Source organism: Anarhichas minor, unplaced genomic scaffold, assembly GCF_050575085.1.
Source record: "Anarhichas minor isolate MPS153535 unplaced genomic scaffold, ASM5057508v1 ptg000027l, whole genome shotgun sequence".
NCBI classification, from domain to species: domain Eukaryota; kingdom Metazoa; phylum Chordata; class Actinopteri; order Perciformes; family Anarhichadidae; genus Anarhichas; species Anarhichas minor.
Window position 1 is genome coordinate 9532126 of NW_027466473.1, and position 21059 is coordinate 9553184.

Genomic DNA, 21059 nt, shown 5'->3' on the forward strand with positions numbered 1-21059 from the left:
AGACATTAAATATATTTTGCGGGGATTTGCAGAAAAAGAGTGTCAACCACTTGCAGTGATGATGATTCTTTTCAAAAAAGAGTTCCAGGAGATTATTTTACAGCTGTGGAAAAAAATTAAAATAGGCTGTCTCCTGGACTGTAGGCTACTGGCCATGTTCCAACTCTCACTCGATCTCTCTCGCACACATGCACACATACAGAGAGAGAAATAAAGAGCCCCTCCATGCCTCTGTCTGCTGTGTCCCCCCACCCCCATCTTCTCCTGCCTCGTCCCTCCTCCAGCTCGCTGCAAAATGTCATAGATTAGAGATTCTCCCCCCGTCTCATTGGCTCGTGCCTTGCGATTGGCAGCTCCGTCGGGCCCGCCCCGCAGGTCTCCGTAAATGGATCGGTGTGCTCGGAGAGCCCGAGCATCAGAGTGGAGTGGAAACAGGAAGAGGTGGAGAGGAGAGGGGGGGAGAAAGAAGACTGAGAGGAGAGGATCGGGTGAGACAAGGTGGCGAGGAGTGAAAGGGAGGAAAAGGGGAGCAGAGGGGCGTGAGGACCAAAGAGAACGAAGACAAAAAAAAAAAACAAGGTAAAAGAGGGCATTGCAGAGCAGTAGCTGCATGTGCTATTTTGCATATGTCTGAACGTAAATAACAGTACTTGTACTGCATCTACCTGTGTGGAAGAGGTGTGAGCGTGTGTGTCTGCATTTCTGTGCATCCACTGTGTGTCATTGTTCTGAACGATCGGTCTTGGCAGAACATACTGCAGTGTGTGTGTGTCTGCAGACAGTGCTGCACATTCATGCGTGAAGCTCGCGCACACACACACACACACACACACACAAACACACACACGCGTGCACACATACGGTGCTCACGTGCAGACACAGAGAGAGCAAGAGCAGAATTGTGAAATGATGAATGTGGTGATGGGGAAGTGTTGCGGTTTACACTTTCGTTATGGTTACATTTGTGCTCCGTGGAACGTTTAACTGTTGAATATCAGCCAGCGTGTGTGTGTGTGTGTGTGTGTGTGTGTGTGTGTGTGTGTGTGAGAGGCGTACAGTAGTAAGAAGCCACCGAGTGTCATGATTCATCTTCATCTGGAGTCATGTCTAAACTGTGTCACATAAGTATTTGGCTCCACTGAAAGTTGGACTCGGCCTGATGAACACCTCTCACACAGAGAGCGTTTGGCTTTGCTGTGTTTTTCATGTGCTCACACTTGTTTACTTTTTGAACCGTTTCAAAGTAGAATGAATAAAGATTGTGTTGGGTTACTTTTTAAACGTATGCTTCCAGCGGATATGACTGCCAGTTGAGGTAACCACCTGGACGTGCCATTCTAGGTTACCATTCACCACACAAGCCAGCTGCCTGACACACACACACACACACACACACACACACACGTGCATCCAGTGCCTTCTTCAAACCTGTTAACCTGCCTCATAGTGTTTGTTCACAAAAAAAAAAAAAAAAAAAAGCTGTACATTTTGGCATTGTTTGGAAAAGACACCCCTCTTCCTTGTTCCTGACCTTGCCTTGGTACATTCCAGTACCCCTCAGAGGGCTGTGCTTTATGGAGCATACACCGGGAGAAGCTGCTATTACAGAGAGGGAGAAGGGGGATAGAGCCGAGGGGAAGCGGGGCTGCAGGGATGTTATTTTTAGAAATGTGATTGATATTCGTCTCGTACTGTATGCCGTCTCTGTGATCGTGCCGCTATTTCAAGGGCCGAGTCCAACAGAATCACACACGTGCGTGCGTTCTGAGAGGAGAGGGGTTGTCGGTCCGGTCTATCTGTCTGCTGCTCGCTTCTGCTCCCTCCATATCTCTGTTAGCTAGCCAAGGAGCCACCAGAGACAGGCCTGGTCTGCTGCAGCCCATCCTTTTATGGTATAGGATCAGTATCCTTACTACTTACACACACACACACACATGCACACAGAAAGTGGTGCACATCTGCAGTGGTTCCCTGCAGCTAGCAAGCGGCTCTGAATAGTATAAGGTATGCAAGAATGTGACAGACTGCTGGTTAGTCCCTACGAGTGCACAAATTGGAGTGTATTTGGAGAGCTGTAGCACTAAACAATGAATGTTGTTGTTTTTTTATTCAGCTGACAGAGCGGCTGCATAATGGTTGCAGACATCTTAACAGAGAAAAGAATAGAGAAATGTGAAAGTATGCATTAAATCCTATATGCTATACCCCCCCCCCCCCCCCCCCCCCCCCACCCTCCCCTCTCTCTCTCTCTCTCCCCCTGTCAAAATCACACTCCAACACAAACACTCCCCTCCTTGCTCGAGGCCTTGCTCCCAGCTCTGGACTAAATGATATCATCGGTTGCCAGGGATACAAGGACACAGCGTGCAGAGAAAAGGGAGGGTGAGGCATAGGCAGAGCCATACACATAGCCTGAAAGAAAAAGGGAAGAGGCTGGGATATTGGGTATCAAGAAAGAAAAGGGGCCTTGTGGAAACAAGTAGAGTGAAGATGGCAAAGGGCAGGGCCACGGAGAGGAAAGACAGGAGCAAAGAGCGCCTGTCAGAGGTTACTGGCCCATCCTTCCTCCCGCTTCTGACTTACATCTCATTTCGTCCTCCTCCTTTGTCTGGAGAGGGTATGGCTTGCAACAGGGCAAATGTATGTGAAAGCATGTGTTGTAGGAAATGACAGGCAATGGATAGAAAGGAAGGGAAAGGCAGAGATACCCGAGGGGTGGAGGAGAGATACTGCCCTTGTTTTTGAGACAATAAAACCTTCCTGTCTTGTACATCTGTGCACCAACTGACAATGGTATTTCCTCACTCCCTCTACTGTGTGTGTCTGCCAGCTCGCGGAGGATGAGCGCGTCTATTTAAAGGGGTCCAAGTCTGCACGGGTCCGCTGTCTTGCTATTCCTGACCGACGGCATCATCGGATTTGGGATTTGGACCAAAGTCTGTCTTCCCCCCCCCTTTTCTCTCGGTGCTCATTGCGAGGTAAGATTGCTCGCAGGGATGCACCAACACAAACACAAACGCATGCACATGCACTACTAGGTTAGAAATACAGTCGTCCGGGCAGTCACACATGGGGGTTTCAGCAGAGACGTGAAAGGATGCATGGCTATCCCTCTTTGGTTACAGAGAGATGACCAGGGTTTCCTTGGTGACAAGAGGGAGCGGGAGGCAGCAGACTGAGGGGTGCAGACGGCAGGTTTAACCTACCACTTTCAACTACTATCACACGCCGGCATAACAAATGTAAGAATGGATCTGTACAGCGTCATTTGTCCACAAAATATTTCACTATGCAAGTCAGGACCACTGCACACTCTTACAGTGCGCTGTTTACATTGCACATTCTTTTCTTCAACGTATCTCACTGGGAAGCAGTGGGTTCACCCAACAGCAACTTAACCCCTTTTGCACGTGACATCATTTGGAGCTCGATTCCAGATGTCTGGAATTAACCCTGCGCAGATGGGTTTGATATTGGAAGTAGAGGGCCATTGTTGTGCAGAATCAAATTTAAGCTGCTGCTGACTGACGGCTCCCCCCCACAACACTCCACCAACGGCGTGTCCCCGTGTGCAACAGGGAGGGTCTACAGCAGATGGTTTATCTGCTGCCTGGGTGATGTTGCTCAACTACCAGCAGCAGGCTGGTTAAAAAGCGCTGCGAGGTGCCTTTTACTTGTCAAAGAAATAGGGGGAGTTGCAACACTTAAAAATCTAAAAATGTAACGCCACACAAAACGGCGAACCGGTTTACAAGTTGCTGGCATCAATTAAGCACACGACGACAGTTGATGTGACATTAACATAACTTGACATGCTGGGACACAAATAGGCAAGTCATGAGAATAAAGTACAACCCAAGATCCAAAGCTTCATAGCGTTCGCTGAAGATCGCTTATTTCAGCGTTAGCGGAGAATCGCAGGAGCTCAGAAAGCTGGTCTCTCACAAAGCAGAACAGGAGGTGATGTGAGGATTAGAGTGGATATAAGCGGACGTGGTGTGTCCATTGCACAGCTTTATGTGGCGGCTGATGGCACACAGTGCATAGGGAAAAATGCATCCAGTCTTAATTCAGCCGTGTGTGATTGTATGTACACACATTTCCTTTTGTGTCCTCTTTTCTTACTCCAAGAATAAATCTGAATGCAGTTGACTTTAGAAAGCCTAAAGCCTCAGTGGGAAGAACCGTCTGGCTCCAGTTGCTCTAGCAACTGGTAGGAAATGGACTCTTGAAGAGGTTGCTCACTTAGCTCATTCAGCACTCACAGAAAGGTTATTTCACATCTGCAAACCACAAGCAAATCCTGTGTGGAACAAACTTGTAAAATGTACCACACAGAGGGGGGGGGGGGGGTTCAAATGTGGCACAGCCTATATCGTCATAGTATTTATAAATAGCTGTGGGAAATGAATGCATGTCGAGGTGCAACCTATCGGCGATACAGTAAAGCTCTCTTCAGCATGCAAAGTTGATATTTTACAAGGTCAACTAATTTTGAAGACAAAATAGGCTACCGAGTGCTGAAAGTGTGCAACAAGAGAGACAGTAAGACATCTTTCCTGTCCATATTCAAATATATGACTATTCAACAATTCTATATATTCAATATGCAGATTAGACGGGGGAGGTTAGGATAAGACATTGTGACAAAACGATAAGTGGACAACATGAAACTCTGCAGAGACTCAGCCAGCCACACATCTGACCTGGTGCGGTGGTTCAATACTCAGCAGGACTTCACGTCGGGGAGTTGGTGTAGTTGAAGCAAATCAACCAGCAGCTGGTGATGAACTGTGAGACTGGATGGAAGATGGGTGCTGTTGATTTGAGACACAGTCACTCACCAGTCCTGTCAAATAAGAAAGGGAGACTCGGGGCTTTTACTGTAAGCTGAGAGAAATACTACAGCAGCAGAGCCCCGTTTTCTTTTCCTCTGCTTGTCTTTGCTCTAAAAGTGAGGTTGCCATGGCCCTTCTTCTTAGTGCCATGTTTTTTTTGTTTTTTTTCAATCATTGGATGGCCACTGGCTGTGGTGGCTGCTGGGTAGCAGTGATTAGAGAGAGGCTGAATGCACAATGCAGCTCTGGCTGACTGATGATATGACTGCTGAACAGACACAGTGCAGCAACAAAATACAGCGTGATGAAATCAAATGTACCAGAGATACACAAACTGACACTATGGTCTCGATGTAGATCACAGACCCACCAGGATAAGACAGAACAAAAGCAATGATTGTGCTGACATTCACGTTTCTCTCTCTTTTTGCTCTCTCTTTTGGTGTGAAGTAAAGGGCTTCCCAAACACAGACCAAGACTGGTAACATTTGTTTCTGTCTCAGTACTTTGTTTATGTGTGAGCGTGTGTGTGTGTGTGTGCATGGCTTTTTACATGCAAACATATACTTTGTGCACCACTTTAGCACTTTATGGTATCACCGTGTTGATTAAAGCACCTATGTGAACCTCTAGATTACCGTCAATTGTAGTGTTGGTGAAAACAGTCAGTTGACGCAGGATGGAGATGCTGAAATCCACACACGTTTTGCATCAAACCCCCCCCGAATATATCCACGTGTGAGTCGCTGCGTGTAGTGTTTTTCGTTGGTGTTCACCTGCTGCTGTAATTGGATTTTACGTTACTCGATTACAGGCCCCCCCCCCCGTTGGCCTTTATCAATCGGTGAGTGGAGCAGTCTTCTGAATAAGCATCGAGGAAATAGAGCTGCGGGGCAAAGTGGTGGGCGTTGTCATTGCATGAGCTATTATCTGATTGGTTGAAATTGTTGCATTTTACGTAGCCAGACGTTCTTTTAAATGAGATATCATATTTATTCATGTGTTTATTCAAAAAAAAGCAACACCGTACACATTAAACGTTATCTGTGTTTCAGGCTGCATGTATCTCCCCGCAGAGTTGTACTCTGGCCGTAACACATGGGACTCCTATCCAGCTGGAGGACCGAACAGAGGACAATGGGCTCCTGGGAACATTCGTCCCTGGAGCCACACAGAAAGGTCAGCAGCACCATCACAATACTCGCACTTAGTGTTTCTACAAAGTCACCTTTAATTCTTAAAGGACAGTAGTCCATTCGCAGGTGCACACATATCATACCACATGCAGTGGATATAGTCTCTTATGTATTTACTGTACTCTGTAGTTTTTCCTTATTTCTTGACTGCTCATGGATTATGAGCTTTAGTCGTGAACATTAGCCAAGACTTCCAAAGGTTGTTGGTTGTAACGGTTAAGAAAGCAGATACAATATAAATGCCCTTAACTCCGACCTAGAGCGTTTGGAAAGAATAAACGTCCAAAGCCTTCCCGAAGATGATTTAAACTCATTCGGAGTGGATAGTGTGGCACAACAAGGGTCATTCCAGCAGGTGGCGACTCCAGCTTCTGTTGTCTGGGTTGATAAGCACCACTTCATGGGACTGACGCTGTGATGAGCATATTCATGAACAAATCTTACTTCAGCTGCGGCTGTAAGCAGGAGCCCATCTGCGGTTTAAATAAGCAGGACTCTGGTGAATGAAACTATAACTTCTTCAGCTGCAGCTGTGAGAAGCCTCAGTCGAGCTGTTCAGCTGCAGCGGTTGAGGGTGACTGAATGAATGCGATTATGTCTGTCGCCGAAAGGTTGGGAATTTGGCAATTGTGACTCTGATAATGTTGCGTGACATAAACACAGCACTATAAACAATAACTGATATTTTAAATAAAATAATAATAACATGAAATCCAAGATAATAGTGCTTTTTTTAGCAAGCTATGCAAATTAACTCCATATTCGGAGAGGCCTCATTGCTACAAAAGTGCAAGATTAGCAATCAACCAGGAACAAGTTGATTAAGATATTCAAAGAAAGAGTGGACGTGCAAAGCAAACACTTGAAAAGAGAAACTGATGGCTGGTTAACCGGGTTCAACCTGACTTGTAGCCAATAGCATCAAGGTTTATAGATACTACTGTAGCTTTGTATGTGTATTTTCAACTCTACATTATTATTTTGAGTCTATAGATTGTCTGTATGTTTTTTTTGTGTCACTACAGATGCCATGGAGGGCGCAATCAATCACATAACCCACCGTCAGGTCGTCTTTATAATAGGTGAGTGACACAGGGGGTAAACATTGCACAGAAAATCCCGCTCAAATAAGTTCTGTAATGCAATTTCACTGAAGCCACTTAGACAATCAGCTTCGGTTGGACTTGCTACTGGAGCAGCAGAGCAACAGTACAATACTTGATCTGTGTCATGGTACTTGTTGCTTAGTGCGGTTGGTCTTTTGCTCAGGGGGGAGAGAACAGTCGGCCATGTCCAGGACAAGGTTGTCTCAAAGGGGCACCGGCAGCCTCTACGTCTCTGGGATGGAAAAGAGCAGTCGTTTGAGGCCCAGAACTGGCATCACAACTCCACACGCTCATTCCACAACAGAGGCGGCACCAGCAACGGTTATCTAACGGGACCAGGAGAGCGCTACGCAAGCTGGGACAACAATGCCAACAACTCTGTGGTGAGACCTGCAGTTCCAGAATAAGTTCCACAATATTACTTTCAAAAGAGTTCATATTATTATTATTATTAGAACTAGAAGTGTGTCATCATTTGATTATTTTCTCTTGTCGACTGTTAGCATGGGGGGCCTCGCCAGCATCGCAACAACAGAGAACTCCAGTCCCCACCAGAGAGATGGGCCCCCTCAGACTGCAGCCGGAGCTTTCCTGTCAGAATGATAAACAACAGACCAGGACCATGGAAACGGCCAGCCCTCCACCAGCGGCGAGACCAGCTGCACCAGCACAGTCCACCTCCACAGCACCCTCTGTCCCCCAGGGACGAATGTCCAGCCAAGAGGAGAAGGGACTCTGGCCCTGATCAGGTGGAGTTTGTTGGCTTAGATTCCTTTGTTAAATATAGCCCATTTATTTCTACACAGGCTTTTTTTTTCTGTGCAATAGCACCACCCATTGGTTAAAATTCCATCTAGTATGACAGGTTACTTCTGCTTCTGTGTTTAGTCATCTCATCCTGGATCAAGACATTTGTCTTCACTTGCCCATGCCCCATCACCACCTCGCCACCACCGCTGCAACCAAGACGACTGGAAGCCTCCTGATGAAAGGGCGGGTAATTGCCACCACTATGTCCACAGGACCTCAACAACGCTGCAACAGGTAAGCTTGTAGAGTCCGTAAATGTTTACTAAAAGATGAAACTGAACAAGCATCAGTTGGTGGTTTTTATTATTGTTGTGTTTTTTTTCATTTTGCAGGAAACCTCTAAACTGCGAGCTGGAGGACATGGCTTAAGTAACGGTCACCTAGCGGCTCTGAACCAGAGCTGTCGCAGCAGACCACCACAATACGGAAGCGATGGGAAGGTCGACCGGAGAATCTCGTCATCACCAGCAGACCACACCCGTGTGCCTTACAGCCAAAACCATCATTACTGCTATCAACGGCACACAGGCCACCCCAGAGCCCTACCGCACAACATGCCGCTACACCCTTTTGAGGAAAAGGACTCACGGAGCCATCACCACAAACAAAGCACAGTGAGAAATACACATTTAAAATAGCATGAACACACAAAAGTCAGTATAAATGCATAAATAAATAGGTAGAGACAAACTCTCAATAACTTTTCAGTTTGTGCCATTTCACCAGGGAAGTTGCTATTAATGATATCATTAACCTCTTCCACCATCCTGACCATAGACCCATTTATGTCTGTTTGGAGAGAAAGGGGGTCTTTAGGGGGAGATAACAGGTCAACAGTATATGCCACATAGAAGTGTTGTCCGACATCGGAAAGCAAGGAACCTGAAGATGGATTTAAGATGCAGCTCAGCACTTTGTGTCAATTTCTATTGACGTAAATCTATAAAAAAAAACATTGTGTTTGTCAGACATTGTCATAAGTTGCAGCAATACTTTGGGTTGATTCCATTTGTTACACATATTTGGTGCTAAATGTAATTTTCGACCACTCAAATTGATAAAAATGGTTTAAAAAATCCCTCCGACATACCACATTACGAAAGCAAGACCTTGAGGAACACCATAAAAAAATCCAGACAGTGAGGTCAGCTTTCAAAATATGGTCTCACGACAATGTAATTGTTACTATGGGGACTTACATTGTCACACATGATTGCAATTTGTGCAATTCCAAAACTGTTCAGTGACCCCAGTATGTAGAAATATTTTAATATATACCATTTTTAGAAAAAGTAAAAATAATACATTGATACTGCATGAAAAAACTGCATGTTTTTTTTTCCTGAACAAGTGTCTAAACAGATGTAATCCTCTGCAGGAACCTCAGCGCACTCATCAAAGGGGCAATTCAAGGGATCCAGCCCTCTCCAAGTCTTTTGGTGCAGATTCTCCTTCCTATTCGTCCCTCCTCTGCAGCCCTAAAGATGGAGCTTCTTCTGCCAGCAGTCCACGTGCTTCTTCCAGTCCCTCTTCATACACAGTGGCCAGTGGCAGAAAAGATCCATCAATCATTCATCAGTTTATCCCTGGCCTCGGTGGACAGCAGAAACTCCATGGAAGCCCTAATTACACCCTGAGACCTAGCTTGACATCTACCACGTCTCTCACGTCTCACACTGGTCCTAAATCCAGGTTTTCGGATGTCAAATATAGAAAGACCTTGCAGCCCCTCTGCTCACGGCAGTCCCCCCACGGCAGATCAAGAGCAATCAAGCCGGAAAAGATGTTGGAAGGACACAAAAAAACAGAGAAGCTGATGAAAAAGGAGAGGAAGGGGGAAGTTCAAAAGACAAACCGAAAGGGTGAAGAGAGGAAGAGGCATAAGAAAAAAGACGAAAAGAGGTTGGCCGAGAGAAAAAGAAGGAAGGATAAAGCAGCGAGGAGGGAAAGAAAGTTAGGCTTGAAAAGTAAGGTCACAGAAAACGAAATGTTTACCTCCAGCTCTACTTCCAAATCGTCAGGAGAGGCCAAAATATGTAAAATGGAGACTTCAACTCTGTCCCCAGTAAATCAAGGCCAGTTACCACCCAAACACAGGCACAGGGAGAGGAGGGAACGAGCAGAGAGGACACACAGGCCATCCGCAAATACTCCTCATCTCAGCAGCACTTCCCCGCAGCCATCCTCAAAATGTGGAAATCACAAAATGCCCAAGAAGCACAGCGGTCCCCCAAGACTCCCTGTCAAGGAACAACTAAAACGGTCTCTTCCCAGGAAAACATGCCCCGACCAGACCAGAAAGAGGCCCACCGCCGTCTCATCACGATCAGAAGCGCGACGAAAAGCAAAGCCCCATGACACGCTCCCTTCCCTTTTATTTAAAGCCTTAGCACCTCTCAGTGCAGCGGGTGCTATCAGCTCAGAGCAGCCCATCCACGGCAAAGAAGGTGGGCAGGGAGGCGCTCTCAACGCTCCAGACCTACAGCCTGTGGGAAATGTGAGGGAAACGGGAGACAACCTTGCCAATACTCCCCCTGTTCTCAGCTGGCAGGGCTCTCCAGTATCGAGTCTGGGAGAAGATGAAGAGGAGTTAGAAAAGGGAGTGTTAAGCAGACCCGTCCTCCAGCCCAGCCCCACCCAGTGCTTCTCTCCTCCTCCTGTCGACAGCGAGAGCACCGACGATATGAATAAGGAGCCTTGTGAAAGTACGCCGGCTGATTATTTCCACGACGGCATGTCTGAACTCGGTGATCTACCCTGTGCGACGGAACAAGTTGCTGATGGAGAAAAGGAAGAAGAGGTGGACAGCGGCAGGGAAACCTCTGGCTCTCTTCTCCGTGAGCTTCGCCACCATAAAACCGGTTTGGATGACGTCTTCAAGAGCCTGGCAACCTTTCTCGGAGGCCAGCGGGTCACGTGTCGAGGCGGTCCATTTGGGGGGCCTCCTGCTGGCTCCGCGGGAGGAGTGAAGTACTCCTCGTCTCTTGAATTGGGGCCAGAGATTCATGAGCATCATGATTTCTCTCCACAAACCGACCGTACAGCGTCCTCCGAATCCAGTAATCAGTCACCAACTCACTCTACCTCCACATTTTTGAAAACCCACAGTCCGACACGGACTCGGAGGGAGCCTGTCGCGGACGCCCTGGTGCAGGAGAAGCAGGAAGAAATCAAGACCAACATAGAAGAGAGCCCAGAGGGTAAGGATATGGAGAGCCTTTCTGAGAGAAACGAGTCCTCTCTTTTGGATGGGTCACTGAGTGCAAAGCTGAGACTCACCACGACACACACAGCTTCTTTCACCAGCCTCATTACTCTCTCGACCAAGGAAGAGAGGGGACACAGTGCAGAGACAGAACGCATAGGTACAGACCGAAAGAGAAAACAAAAGGTTAATGATGGGGGGAGTGAGGGAGAGATCAAGATTAAGATACAGACGGAGGAAAGCAGCGTCATCGGTTCTAAAAACAAAGCAAATGAAATAAGGAACTTGGAGGAAAAAGACGTTTCGTCCTCGGTGCTCGTCATCTCCAGAAAGTCACCCAAACCTCTCAAAGATGGTAAGAAGGGCCAGACTCCCCGGGAGAATCAAACCTCGCATGACAAACACATCCACAAAGAAAAAGTGGACACAAAGATCATAACTGAGAAGAAGGAAGAGTTAGAAAATAAGATATCCTCAGCAGCCGGAAAAACAAATACCAAGACCCCAAACTCGGCGTCAACTCTAACGATCAATACATCCAAATTATGTGTGACCACACCTGCAAGTAAACCTCTCTGCTCAGTAGCTCCAGTTGACCCCATGAAACTGAAAGCGCTGTCCATGGGCTTGTCTAAGGAGCTAAAGATCCTCTTGATTAAGGTGGAGAGTGCTGGAAGACAAACATTCAACATATCGGAGGTGGAGGAGCAAAGAATCCCGCTCTCCAAGATCAGCATTGAAAACACGGGCGCTGAAGTGGTCAGAGCTTGCAAGTGAGTACTCCGACAAAGTTGCTCCTAATTTGGGCTTCTCTTTTATTTATATATGTTTTACATCTGAGCTGTTTCCCTTAATGAATTTAGTCTTTTCTTGCTTTGTCATATTTCTCCAGGGGGACGAGGGTGAAGGGGAAGTTCAAGGAGTCTTTCCTGCTTTCCGCCTTCTCTGTTAAACCTGACATTGCCAGCAAGACCCCCATTCCTCGAGAAAAGCTTAACCCTCCTACACCAAGCATCTATGTGAGTCCACACAGATTAGCATACTGGAATATGCTCCAGCTCAACAAGCGGTATCGTCAAGTATTGAATCCTAACAAATTGTTTTTAGCCATGCTAGAAGCATGGACGGCAACGTCAACCTCTGCTGTAGGTTGGCCGATCGGTTGGTGTGCCACTTCGCTCCCAACTGAAATATCTTGATAAGTATCCGACGGCTTGGCATACAATTTTGTACAGACATTCATATTCCCCTCAGGATTAACTGTACATTCCTCGGTGATCCCTTAACTTTTCATCTGCCACAAAATTTTTTTATTATTCTAACACTTTAAGACTCAATACTCGCAAAACTATTGACCTTCGCATCAGCCTAAGCTGTACTTTGTGTTTAGTGCCAATTAGCAAATGTTAGCATGCTAACGCACTACACTCAGATGTTCTACATAATAAAACATATATAACATCAGCATCCTAGCATTGTCATCGTGAGCATGTTAGCATGCTGGTGTTAGCATTTAGCCCGAAGCGCCGCTCCGCCTCAATACAGGGACTGCCTATTGTTTGGACGGCCCGATTATTCCGAAACCCCAATGGTCTGAAAAGCCCATTTCAATCAGGAGAGACAAGTAAATGAAGAAAAGATCATTGTGTTTTTTTTATAAACAGATGATGTGTGTCAGAAAAGTCTTGACAAGAGTCCTTGGCGCTTAGAATCTGAAGGGAGATTTGTAATGGAGGTGCGTCTGCCTTCAGCAGCAGCAAAGGTACAAACCCCCTGTGGAGTCCAGACACTGTTGATAGCGGCTGATGAGTCGGCTGAGATTGGCAGACTGAGGAGGCTGATGAATGTGATGAATCTGCGAGGACTGGGCGGTGGAGCGCACTAAAGAGACAACAGATTGATGAGACCAGCTGATATTACGATTGACAGCCCCAAACAAGGAACTGCAAGGAAATTATGAGTGAGCATGCATGAGAGCAGAGAAATAAACTTCAGGCCGAAGCATGCAAAAGTATAATTCTCTCATCAGAACTTGCGCTATTTGTTCAACGCCCATTTTTACAAAGGTTGTTTTTTTGTTTTGTTTGTCGACTGGCGAAGGCATAAGCCACCTCTTTGCCTCTTTTTACTTGTTGCCTTTGTTGGTTAGGGATAGGCATGAGGAGTGAGATTAGCTGTGTTGAGGGTAAGAACATCCGGGTAAGCCAACCAGAGGCAGAGTAGGGCGGGTCATGGCTGTCTGTTGCACAAAAGTTTGTATTGTAGGAACAATGGGTGGTTTTTTTTCTGCTATAACAGGCTGTTGGACAAATGAGCTTTCGGGTCCAATGGGAATTTATTGGGATTTCCAAATAATGGGCCACCCGAAAAAATGGCATGGCACCCTAAATACAGCCTCAGCGAGCCCCTAGCATGGCTGTAGACCCCTCGGCTTGTTCTCATATGAACTCATATGAAATGAGAAAATCCCCACCATAAATCTTTGAATTATGTCTTGGATTGTTTTCTCGATAGCAGCAGAGAGAGCTGCCTTATCATACCTTGTTTCAGGACATCTACAGGTTACCAACGTGCTGTCAGTATTTTTCATTGGTTTTCAAAACAAATAAATTAATTCCTTCACCGCGTTCAAATGTTAATCGTTATTCTGTGTTTCTTCCGCAGTTGGAGAGCAAGAGGGACGCCTTCTCTCCAGTTCTGCTTCAGTTCTGCACTGATCCCAAAAATGCAGTTACTGTCATCAGAGGCCTGGCCGGCTCCCTCCGCCTTAGTAAGTTTACACACCACACACGTCTCAGCTAATTTACCCCACTGCAGTTACATTCCAGTTCAGCTAAATTTAGTTTTTGGTGATTAGCAACACAAGGAGCAGGGAAAGGGAAGGAGGTGTTGATCATTCAGATATGAATGTAGCATGTCATAAAACTGGGGGTTATTTTAGATGCAGTAGATATTTTACACATGACATTTGAGAAATGTTATACAACGTACAGTTACACATTCTCTGAGTCACAACTGTGTCTTTATGATCCATATTTGAATGCAGACCATGTATGCTCAACCATGACGTGATGGCTCGGCCACTGGAAGGCTGCACTTTGATAGAGGGTTATTCATTTGAATGTGTTTGCGTATTTCAGTTTGTTTTACAATCATCCAGTAGAGATAAAGTGATCTTATTTCCTTACCTTTTTCTCGCTCATACTTTGTTGTATGAAATACTTTCAGCTTAAATGAATTAATGCAACATAACTGGGACAAAGCAAGAAATTCTGATTTAATCTGATAATTATCTGTGTTCGCTTTCCTTCCCCTATGTGAGACCTCGGTCTGTTCTCCACCAAATCTTTGGTTGAGGCCAATGCGGAGCATGCAGTGGAAGTGAGGACTCAGGTCCAGCAGCCCGCCGATGAGAACTGGGATTTAAGTGGTTCGACGCAGACGTGGCCCTGCGAAAGCAGCCGCTCACACACCACCATCGACAAATATGCCCAGTATCAGGCCTCGAGCTTCCAGGAGAGCCTGCAGGTAGACATTTTCCATCATGGCCAACACATGTGCACACAGATGGTTTTAATATTTAGTGGATTTGGATATAATTTAAAGGCATTATTAATTGATTTACTCTAGCCTGTATTGCAACTCTCATCCGAATGGAATCAAAAACCAGAAATGATCCATTGGGCCTCATTCAGGAACCTTGTGTGCAAACTGATTTATCCTTAAGTGGCAAGTATGAGGGAGTTACCAAAGAATTTGTGGCATTCACTAATTTCCTAGTACTTAAAGTTTTCTCCTAGATACGAGTCTGAGTCATGGACAGATAGTCTGTCTTTCTTCTTTGAAATCATAAATAATTTGGAGTTTGAATACGATGCAATAGTCACCATATCATCATCATCATCATCATCATGGCAATTTACTTTTTAAAATATTTTTCTCTCTGTTGCACCAACAGCTAAACATCTCTGACTGTAATATTGACCACCTCATATTGTTTCTTAGGAGATTTTTATTCAACCCATGTCATATATTGTGTCTGTGTTTGAGTCTTATTTTTACTGTTTGGTAATATCATTTCAATCAGGAGAGACTTCATTAGTGTATGCATCATATGCATGATGAAGTGGATATTATGGATATTATGAAGGTGAATGGGATGAAGGAGGGTTGCATCGGTTCATGCTTCAATGACAACTGACAGCAGAAGAGAGGAGAAGCAGTTTTACAATTTTGACAGCAACTATGTGGCTGAGGGAAGCCGTGGCACAATCTGGTTGGTAAAAGTGAACGCCCACAATCAGCTGATGGAGTAGAAGCGCAGAGACGGAGGGAAGGAGAGATTTGTGAATGAATGAGTGTAAAGAGAGGCTTCCTGACTCAACTTCCGCTAGGCTTTGTTATTAATGAATCCCACACACGGAGCAAAGCCGGTAGCCTCGTATGAAAATTAGGGGAAATAAATATGCTAATGATCAATTGTCACAAACGCTCTTTTCCTGTCGAACGGGCAACATTCATCGGAAGAACTGACACTAATTATTTAAGTTTATGCTGGTGAAGCACCCTAAAATACAAAGAAATTACACAAAAAATAACAAGTGTGCTGAAAGTTCAGTCTTTCTTTGAATCGTATCTGGTGAACAAAGCCTCCCGAGCTTTCAGTAAGTTTCAATAAGTTGTTTTGATCATAGTACAGTGTCCAGGACTAAGCTCAAAAAGTTAACCAAATAACGATGCATCCATTATTAGCTGTCGGCCAACCTGTCAGCTAAGCTCATGCAGATGTGTTACAGGAGGAGAAGGAGAGCGAGAGTGAAGAGGAAGGAGAGGAGAACAGGTCTTCAGATACAACAGCCGCTACAAAAGCTGCTCTGGCGTTAGCCAACATTAAAGTCAGTTCTGCTGCCTTCTTCAGCAAAGCCCAACCTGTGCATTCCAACAGCACAACCAGGTTAGCACAGAACAGTGTTCCGTCTGCACAAATAAGTCACAGCTTTACTTTTAGCGATACACAACTCAGACTTTGTTCTTTTCCCCAGCTCAGAGCAGAAAACAGCCGGAAAGATCATTCAATTTGGGACAAATATTGATCTCTCTGACCCTAAAAGGTGAGATTATGTCATTAAATGCTGCCCGCTCAAACTGACGTCACTCTAGGGGGGGGGTCCTCGTTGTTTCACATTACCCATCATATGTCTATTAGGTGGAAGCCTCAGCTGCAGGAGCTGTTGAAGCTGCCGGCTTTCATGCGCGTGGAATCCAGCAACAACATGCTCAGTCACGTCGGTACCACCATCCTGGGCATGAACACTGTCCAGCTCTACATGAAGGTGCCAGGCAGCCGCACGCCAGGTCTGTGTGTGTGTGTGTGTGTGTGTGTGTGTGCGTGTGTGTGTGTCTGACAACACAATCAGGAGCTAGTAAACCACTGATTGATGTTTCAAATGATGTGTTTGAACGAATAAACGGACCGTTTGCGTCTCTTCATTAGGTCATCAAGAGAACAACAATTTCTGCTCCGTCAACATCAATATTGGGCCTGGTGACTGTGAGTGGTTCGCTGTTCATGAGCACTACTGGGACGACATCAACAGATTCTGTGAGAAGTGAGTGAAGAGGCTGTTTGAGAACACATGTAGCAACAAGAAAGGTGCATTCGGTAGAGAGCAGCTCTTCGCCAGGAGCGTCTGCAACAAACATCCGTCTTAAATGCAAGTGTATCGGATGTATTTTGCTTTTTCACACAATGGACACGCTCTCATTTGAATCCATGCAGACGCGTCTTAGCTTAGTCTCACAGGCATACCCACGACTTTAATTATTTTTTTTTTATGCTTCAAATCTCTCAAACTTGTGCGTAAACACACCGGCCAAAACAATAAAAGTGAGCAAACTGTTTTCCCCGTTGTGTCTCGCGGTTAAGTCAGCAGTCAATGAATGGCAGTATAAAACAGGCAATATTAAGTGTTTTGAAAAAGTGGGAGTCACTGTAACCACAAGAGGTCTTTTAGCATGTAGCCATAGATAAGCACCCAAAATATTATGCAGTTTGGTGCAGCACAATGCAAGATTAGTCGTGTGCAGACACAGAGATGTACACCCACACACTCACTCAAGCACACACACACAACCTATCTCCTGGCGGAGAAAATAATTAGCTATAGTATCTGTGCATGCTGAATTGCATTGTTGCAAATTGTTTCCCTCAGGCATGGTGTAGACTACCTAACAGGGTCCTGGTGGCCAGTCCTGGAAGACCTCTACGGCTCCAACATTCCGGTGTACCGCTTCATTCAGAGGCCCGGAGACCTGGTGTGGATCAATGCGGGGACTGTGCACTGGGTCCAGGCGGTGGGCTGGTGCAACAACATCGCCTGGAATGTGGGACCACTCAACTGTAAGTTACAGCGAGGACCAAAACATAGGGAAAAAAGCAGCAGCTTAAAGCTTGACATGAAGGGGTTTTTCTTTGTGTCAAATTACAACTTAAATATGCTGTTTGTGCTGTTTGTGTTTTTCTTTTGCTCTCCCAGCGTACCAATATCAACTCGCCCTGGAGCGCTATGAGTGGAACGAGGTGAAGAAGGTTAAGTCCATCGTTCCCATGATCCATGTGTCCTGGAATGTGGCACGCACCATCAAGATCACCGACCAGGATACCTACAAGATGATCAAGTAAAATCCCTCTTTGCCCGTATCTGTGTGTGTGTGTGTCTGTGTTTACATCTTTCACTATGCACTCCTCTCCCTCCCTCAGACACTGCCTGATGCAGTCCATCAAGCGCATCCAGATTCTGAGACAGCAGCTGGTGGCGGCAGGGAAGAAGATCTCGTACCAGAGTCGTGTGAAGGACGAGCCAGCCTACTACTGCAACGAGTGCGACGTGAGTCCCTCTCTGCCTATACAGGAAGTTGCGCATTTGTGTGCATTTACAATCGCGACATAAACTGCAGTGCCTCATTCTGTGTCTGTGCAGGTGGAGGTGTTTGCTCTCCTGCTTGTGACCAGTGAGAACAGCACCAAGAAGAGCTACGTGGTGCACTGTGAGGACTGTGCCCGAGCTAAGAGCCCATCGCTGGCGGGAGTAGTGGTGCTGGAGCAGTATCGCATGGAGGATCTGATGAGGAGCTACGACACCTTCACGCTGGTCAGTCTCACTTTCTAACCACTAACCGTAATGCCGGAGTACTTTTGAGAAATTCTGAGGCTAGACCAGGTGCAAACAGGACTCCATATTGCTTCATCCGTATCTTTTATCAATAATTTGTCATTATTCTTCAGTCCAAAGGTGCAGGGCTTCAAGCAAAGTGAGAATATATTTCGGATGTGCTAAAAAAAGTCACAAGTAAAATGATTTTGCGCACAGCTTTTTCAAGTGGCCAGCTGAGCTCTGTCTCTTCCTCTTTTTCTCCCCCTTTCAGGCTCCATCACCCTCTTCAAAGTGAGGACTCCGTCCTGGTGTCTTTCAGCCATAACCAAAACTCTAATGGCAGCACAAATGTTGTCTTTAAAGGCAATCTATTCCTGCAAACACTCTTTGAATCACCCAATCTCAGTATTGTTTACATCACACAATAAGGTATGGCTACTCAGCCAATCCAACTATATAGCTCACTGTCTTCCCCACACCAGCTGCTGATTGGACGTGTGTTTTGAAATAGAATGACTAGACTGGTACTTTTCATGAAAAGCATTTCAGAAAAAAATGTGAGCACTGTTGGCACTGAAAATCAGGTTAAATGTTCAACGGACACTGCTGTGATTCAAAAGCGTCAAGTAGCCGGTTCTGTGTTTTTAAATTCAGGTACTTTTATGCAAATTCCGTATAACCTTTTTAAACCAATCTAGTTATTCTATATGTCCATGAATTTGCTGTGATTCTGTTGTACCAGCAGGCAATGGCTTCACAGGAGAAGTAGCTGATTGTCACATTTGGCATCGTATTGGTTCCTCTTGGTTTTTCTTTGGTATTCAGGTAAACTCCTGTCTATATACTCTTTGAGGTGCTATTCCAATCTAATTTATTCCCGTTAGTTAGATACTTACAAAGTATTACCAGCCTATTAGTACACCACATTGGCCTTGCAAACTGTATTTATAGGAGAGGTAATTAGAGGATTGAACACACAAATAATGATTTATGAACATATTTAAAAAAAAAAAAAAAAAAAATTTAAAAGTTTTATCAGTTTCTCTTAAATACGGGTTTACTAGAGGACTAATATGGTTTCATTCTCAGTTGGAAATGAAGTATGTATATGGGAAAAATGAGTGTGCTTTCTATGATACACCCGGAAGACAAACAGTGTGGTTTTTTTATTTTTGGAATTGGAAAACAATCCCAGTTTTATACTTTTGGTGCTATGTTCTTGTTTCTAGATGACAGAGGAAATAAGTAATTGTAAATTGTGAATGAATTTATGGGATGGTTGGTGTGCATAGATGGGGAACAAAGGGGATGGAGTGGGGGGGGGGGTGGGGGGGGGATATGTCCAAAGAGACACACAATCATAATCTTAGAATGCAAAAGCCAATGAGGCCAAATAGATGACCACACTAAGTGGCACCTCCAGTGTTTTCATTTTCCCCAAACACCCGTCCTGATGAGGCTCCATGCACTGCCAGGGGGTTTAATATACTGTACTTCCAGTTGAACATGATGAAGAGCACATGACTTAAAACATCACAAGAAAGGCCCAGTTGTTGTTTTTCATTTCCCCCCCCCCAACATTTAGCCGGCTCTTTAAAACAATAGGTCTCATTTGGTTGAGACTACGTAGTCTAACCGTTGGCTTTAAATGTTATGTGTTATAATGCAAAGGTGAGGTACAACTAAACGCTTTGCTTCCACTGCACCTATTTCATATCGTTTGAATAGAGGTTCATCATTGCTACTACTGAGATCCCCCACACATGGCAACTTTCACATTTTATCCCTGCCCTCATTACTCTGTGCACACCATATATTGTACATAATGTAACTGTTTTCAGGTTCACTAGAAGACTTATGTAATTTTGCTCTCAATCAAAACTTTAATTTGTATATGGTCAAATATGTCCACCTCAGTCATCTGTTTTTGTTGTTGCTCTATTATAATACACTCTAAAAAATATCCTGTTTCAGTTTAAATTACTGCAATGGGAATTTCTTCCCACTTTTATACCTCCTTTTTGTTGTCAGTTTCTGTATTTTGGATTACAGAGAAAATGGAAAAAATGTAAATTGTGACATTATTTATACTGTACATTGTGGTTTTCTTACATATTTATTGCATATCAAAGGTTACTTCACTTGTTTAGGGGCTACAAGGTATTTTAAAGATGTAGTATGGTCATAATGTGTGGATAGGGGAAGTGCAATCAGGGGCCGGTATAATTTCCATGGTGCTAGGTCCCTCCTTGCCTCGGTGCCCCCCTTGTTAAACATAATACATAAGTCAGTGACGCAACTCAAACCTACCGGTTGGTGTTTAGAACCATTTCAACACAGTTTGGTGGTGACAGAAACTGAATGATGTCTTTGTACTGTATCTAACAGATAAATACAAACTCTTTTAAAAACGTTTTGTCCATTTTATGAAATCCATAATCTTGTGAGGCAGTAGTGGTTTTATGATGAGCATTAGTAGTAGTTGTAATTCTTGACACTTTTAGGGATGTGACTTTTAATGATGTTGAGGTTCTGTTTTTTTGTGTCGTGTCCCCATTATTTGTATTATTTGAAGGATGCTCTTTTTCCTCTTGACTTGTTTGATTTATGCTGCATTTATTGTTTAAAAAAAAACTGACATAGAAGAAAACCTGAGCCAGACCTGTCTTAAACCCCTCTGTGATTATTATTTTTTTTTTCCGTGACATATTGTATTGTTGTTCAAGAAAATAAAATGTTTTGATAAATTA

The 21059-nt window shown here is 44.8% G+C and overlaps 1 protein-coding gene across 5 annotated transcripts; it reads left to right on the top strand.

Annotated features, from left to right (window-relative positions):
• Positions 1–396: 396 nt before the first annotated feature.
• LOC142960225 (uncharacterized) lies at positions 397–21059 on the top strand. 5 transcript variants are annotated; one of them, XM_076101955.1, is made up of 22 exons: positions 402–579; positions 2831–2978; positions 3126–3242; positions 5894–6017; positions 7060–7116; positions 7304–7523; positions 7644–7889; positions 8029–8184; positions 8283–8564; positions 9329–11928; positions 12048–12174; positions 13820–13925; positions 14478–14683; positions 15952–16109; positions 16198–16266; positions 16362–16510; positions 16650–16764; positions 17368–17555; positions 17692–17833; positions 17916–18042; positions 18136–18306; positions 18581–21059. In XM_076101955.1, the coding sequence occupies exons 4-22, from the start codon at positions 5899–5901 to the stop codon at positions 18602–18604; spliced, it is 5262 nt and encodes a 1753-aa protein (XP_075958070.1). In that variant the 5' UTR covers positions 402–579; positions 2831–2978; positions 3126–3242; positions 5894–5898; the 3' UTR covers positions 18605–21059. The 5 variants fall into 5 exon arrangements, 4 of the variants coding, with proteins under 4 accessions (XP_075958070.1, XP_075958069.1, XP_075958071.1 ...); XM_076101954.1 differs by lacking the exon at positions 3126–3242; XM_076101956.1 differs by lacking the exons at positions 2831–2978; positions 3126–3242.

Excerpts from the sequence above, each read along its gene's own strand:
- LOC142960225 (XM_076101955.1), top strand. The coding sequence starts at position 5,899 with ATGTATCTCCCCGCAGAGTTGTACTCTGGCCGTAACACATGGGACTCC. Across the intron at positions 6,018-7,059 it reads CCCTGGAGCCACACAGAAAG|ATGCCATGGAGGGCGCAATC; the intron begins GTCAGCAGCACC and ends GTGTCACTACAG. Across the intron at positions 8,185-8,282 it reads CCTCAACAACGCTGCAACAG|GAAACCTCTAAACTGCGAGC; the intron begins GTAAGCTTGTAG and ends TTCATTTTGCAG.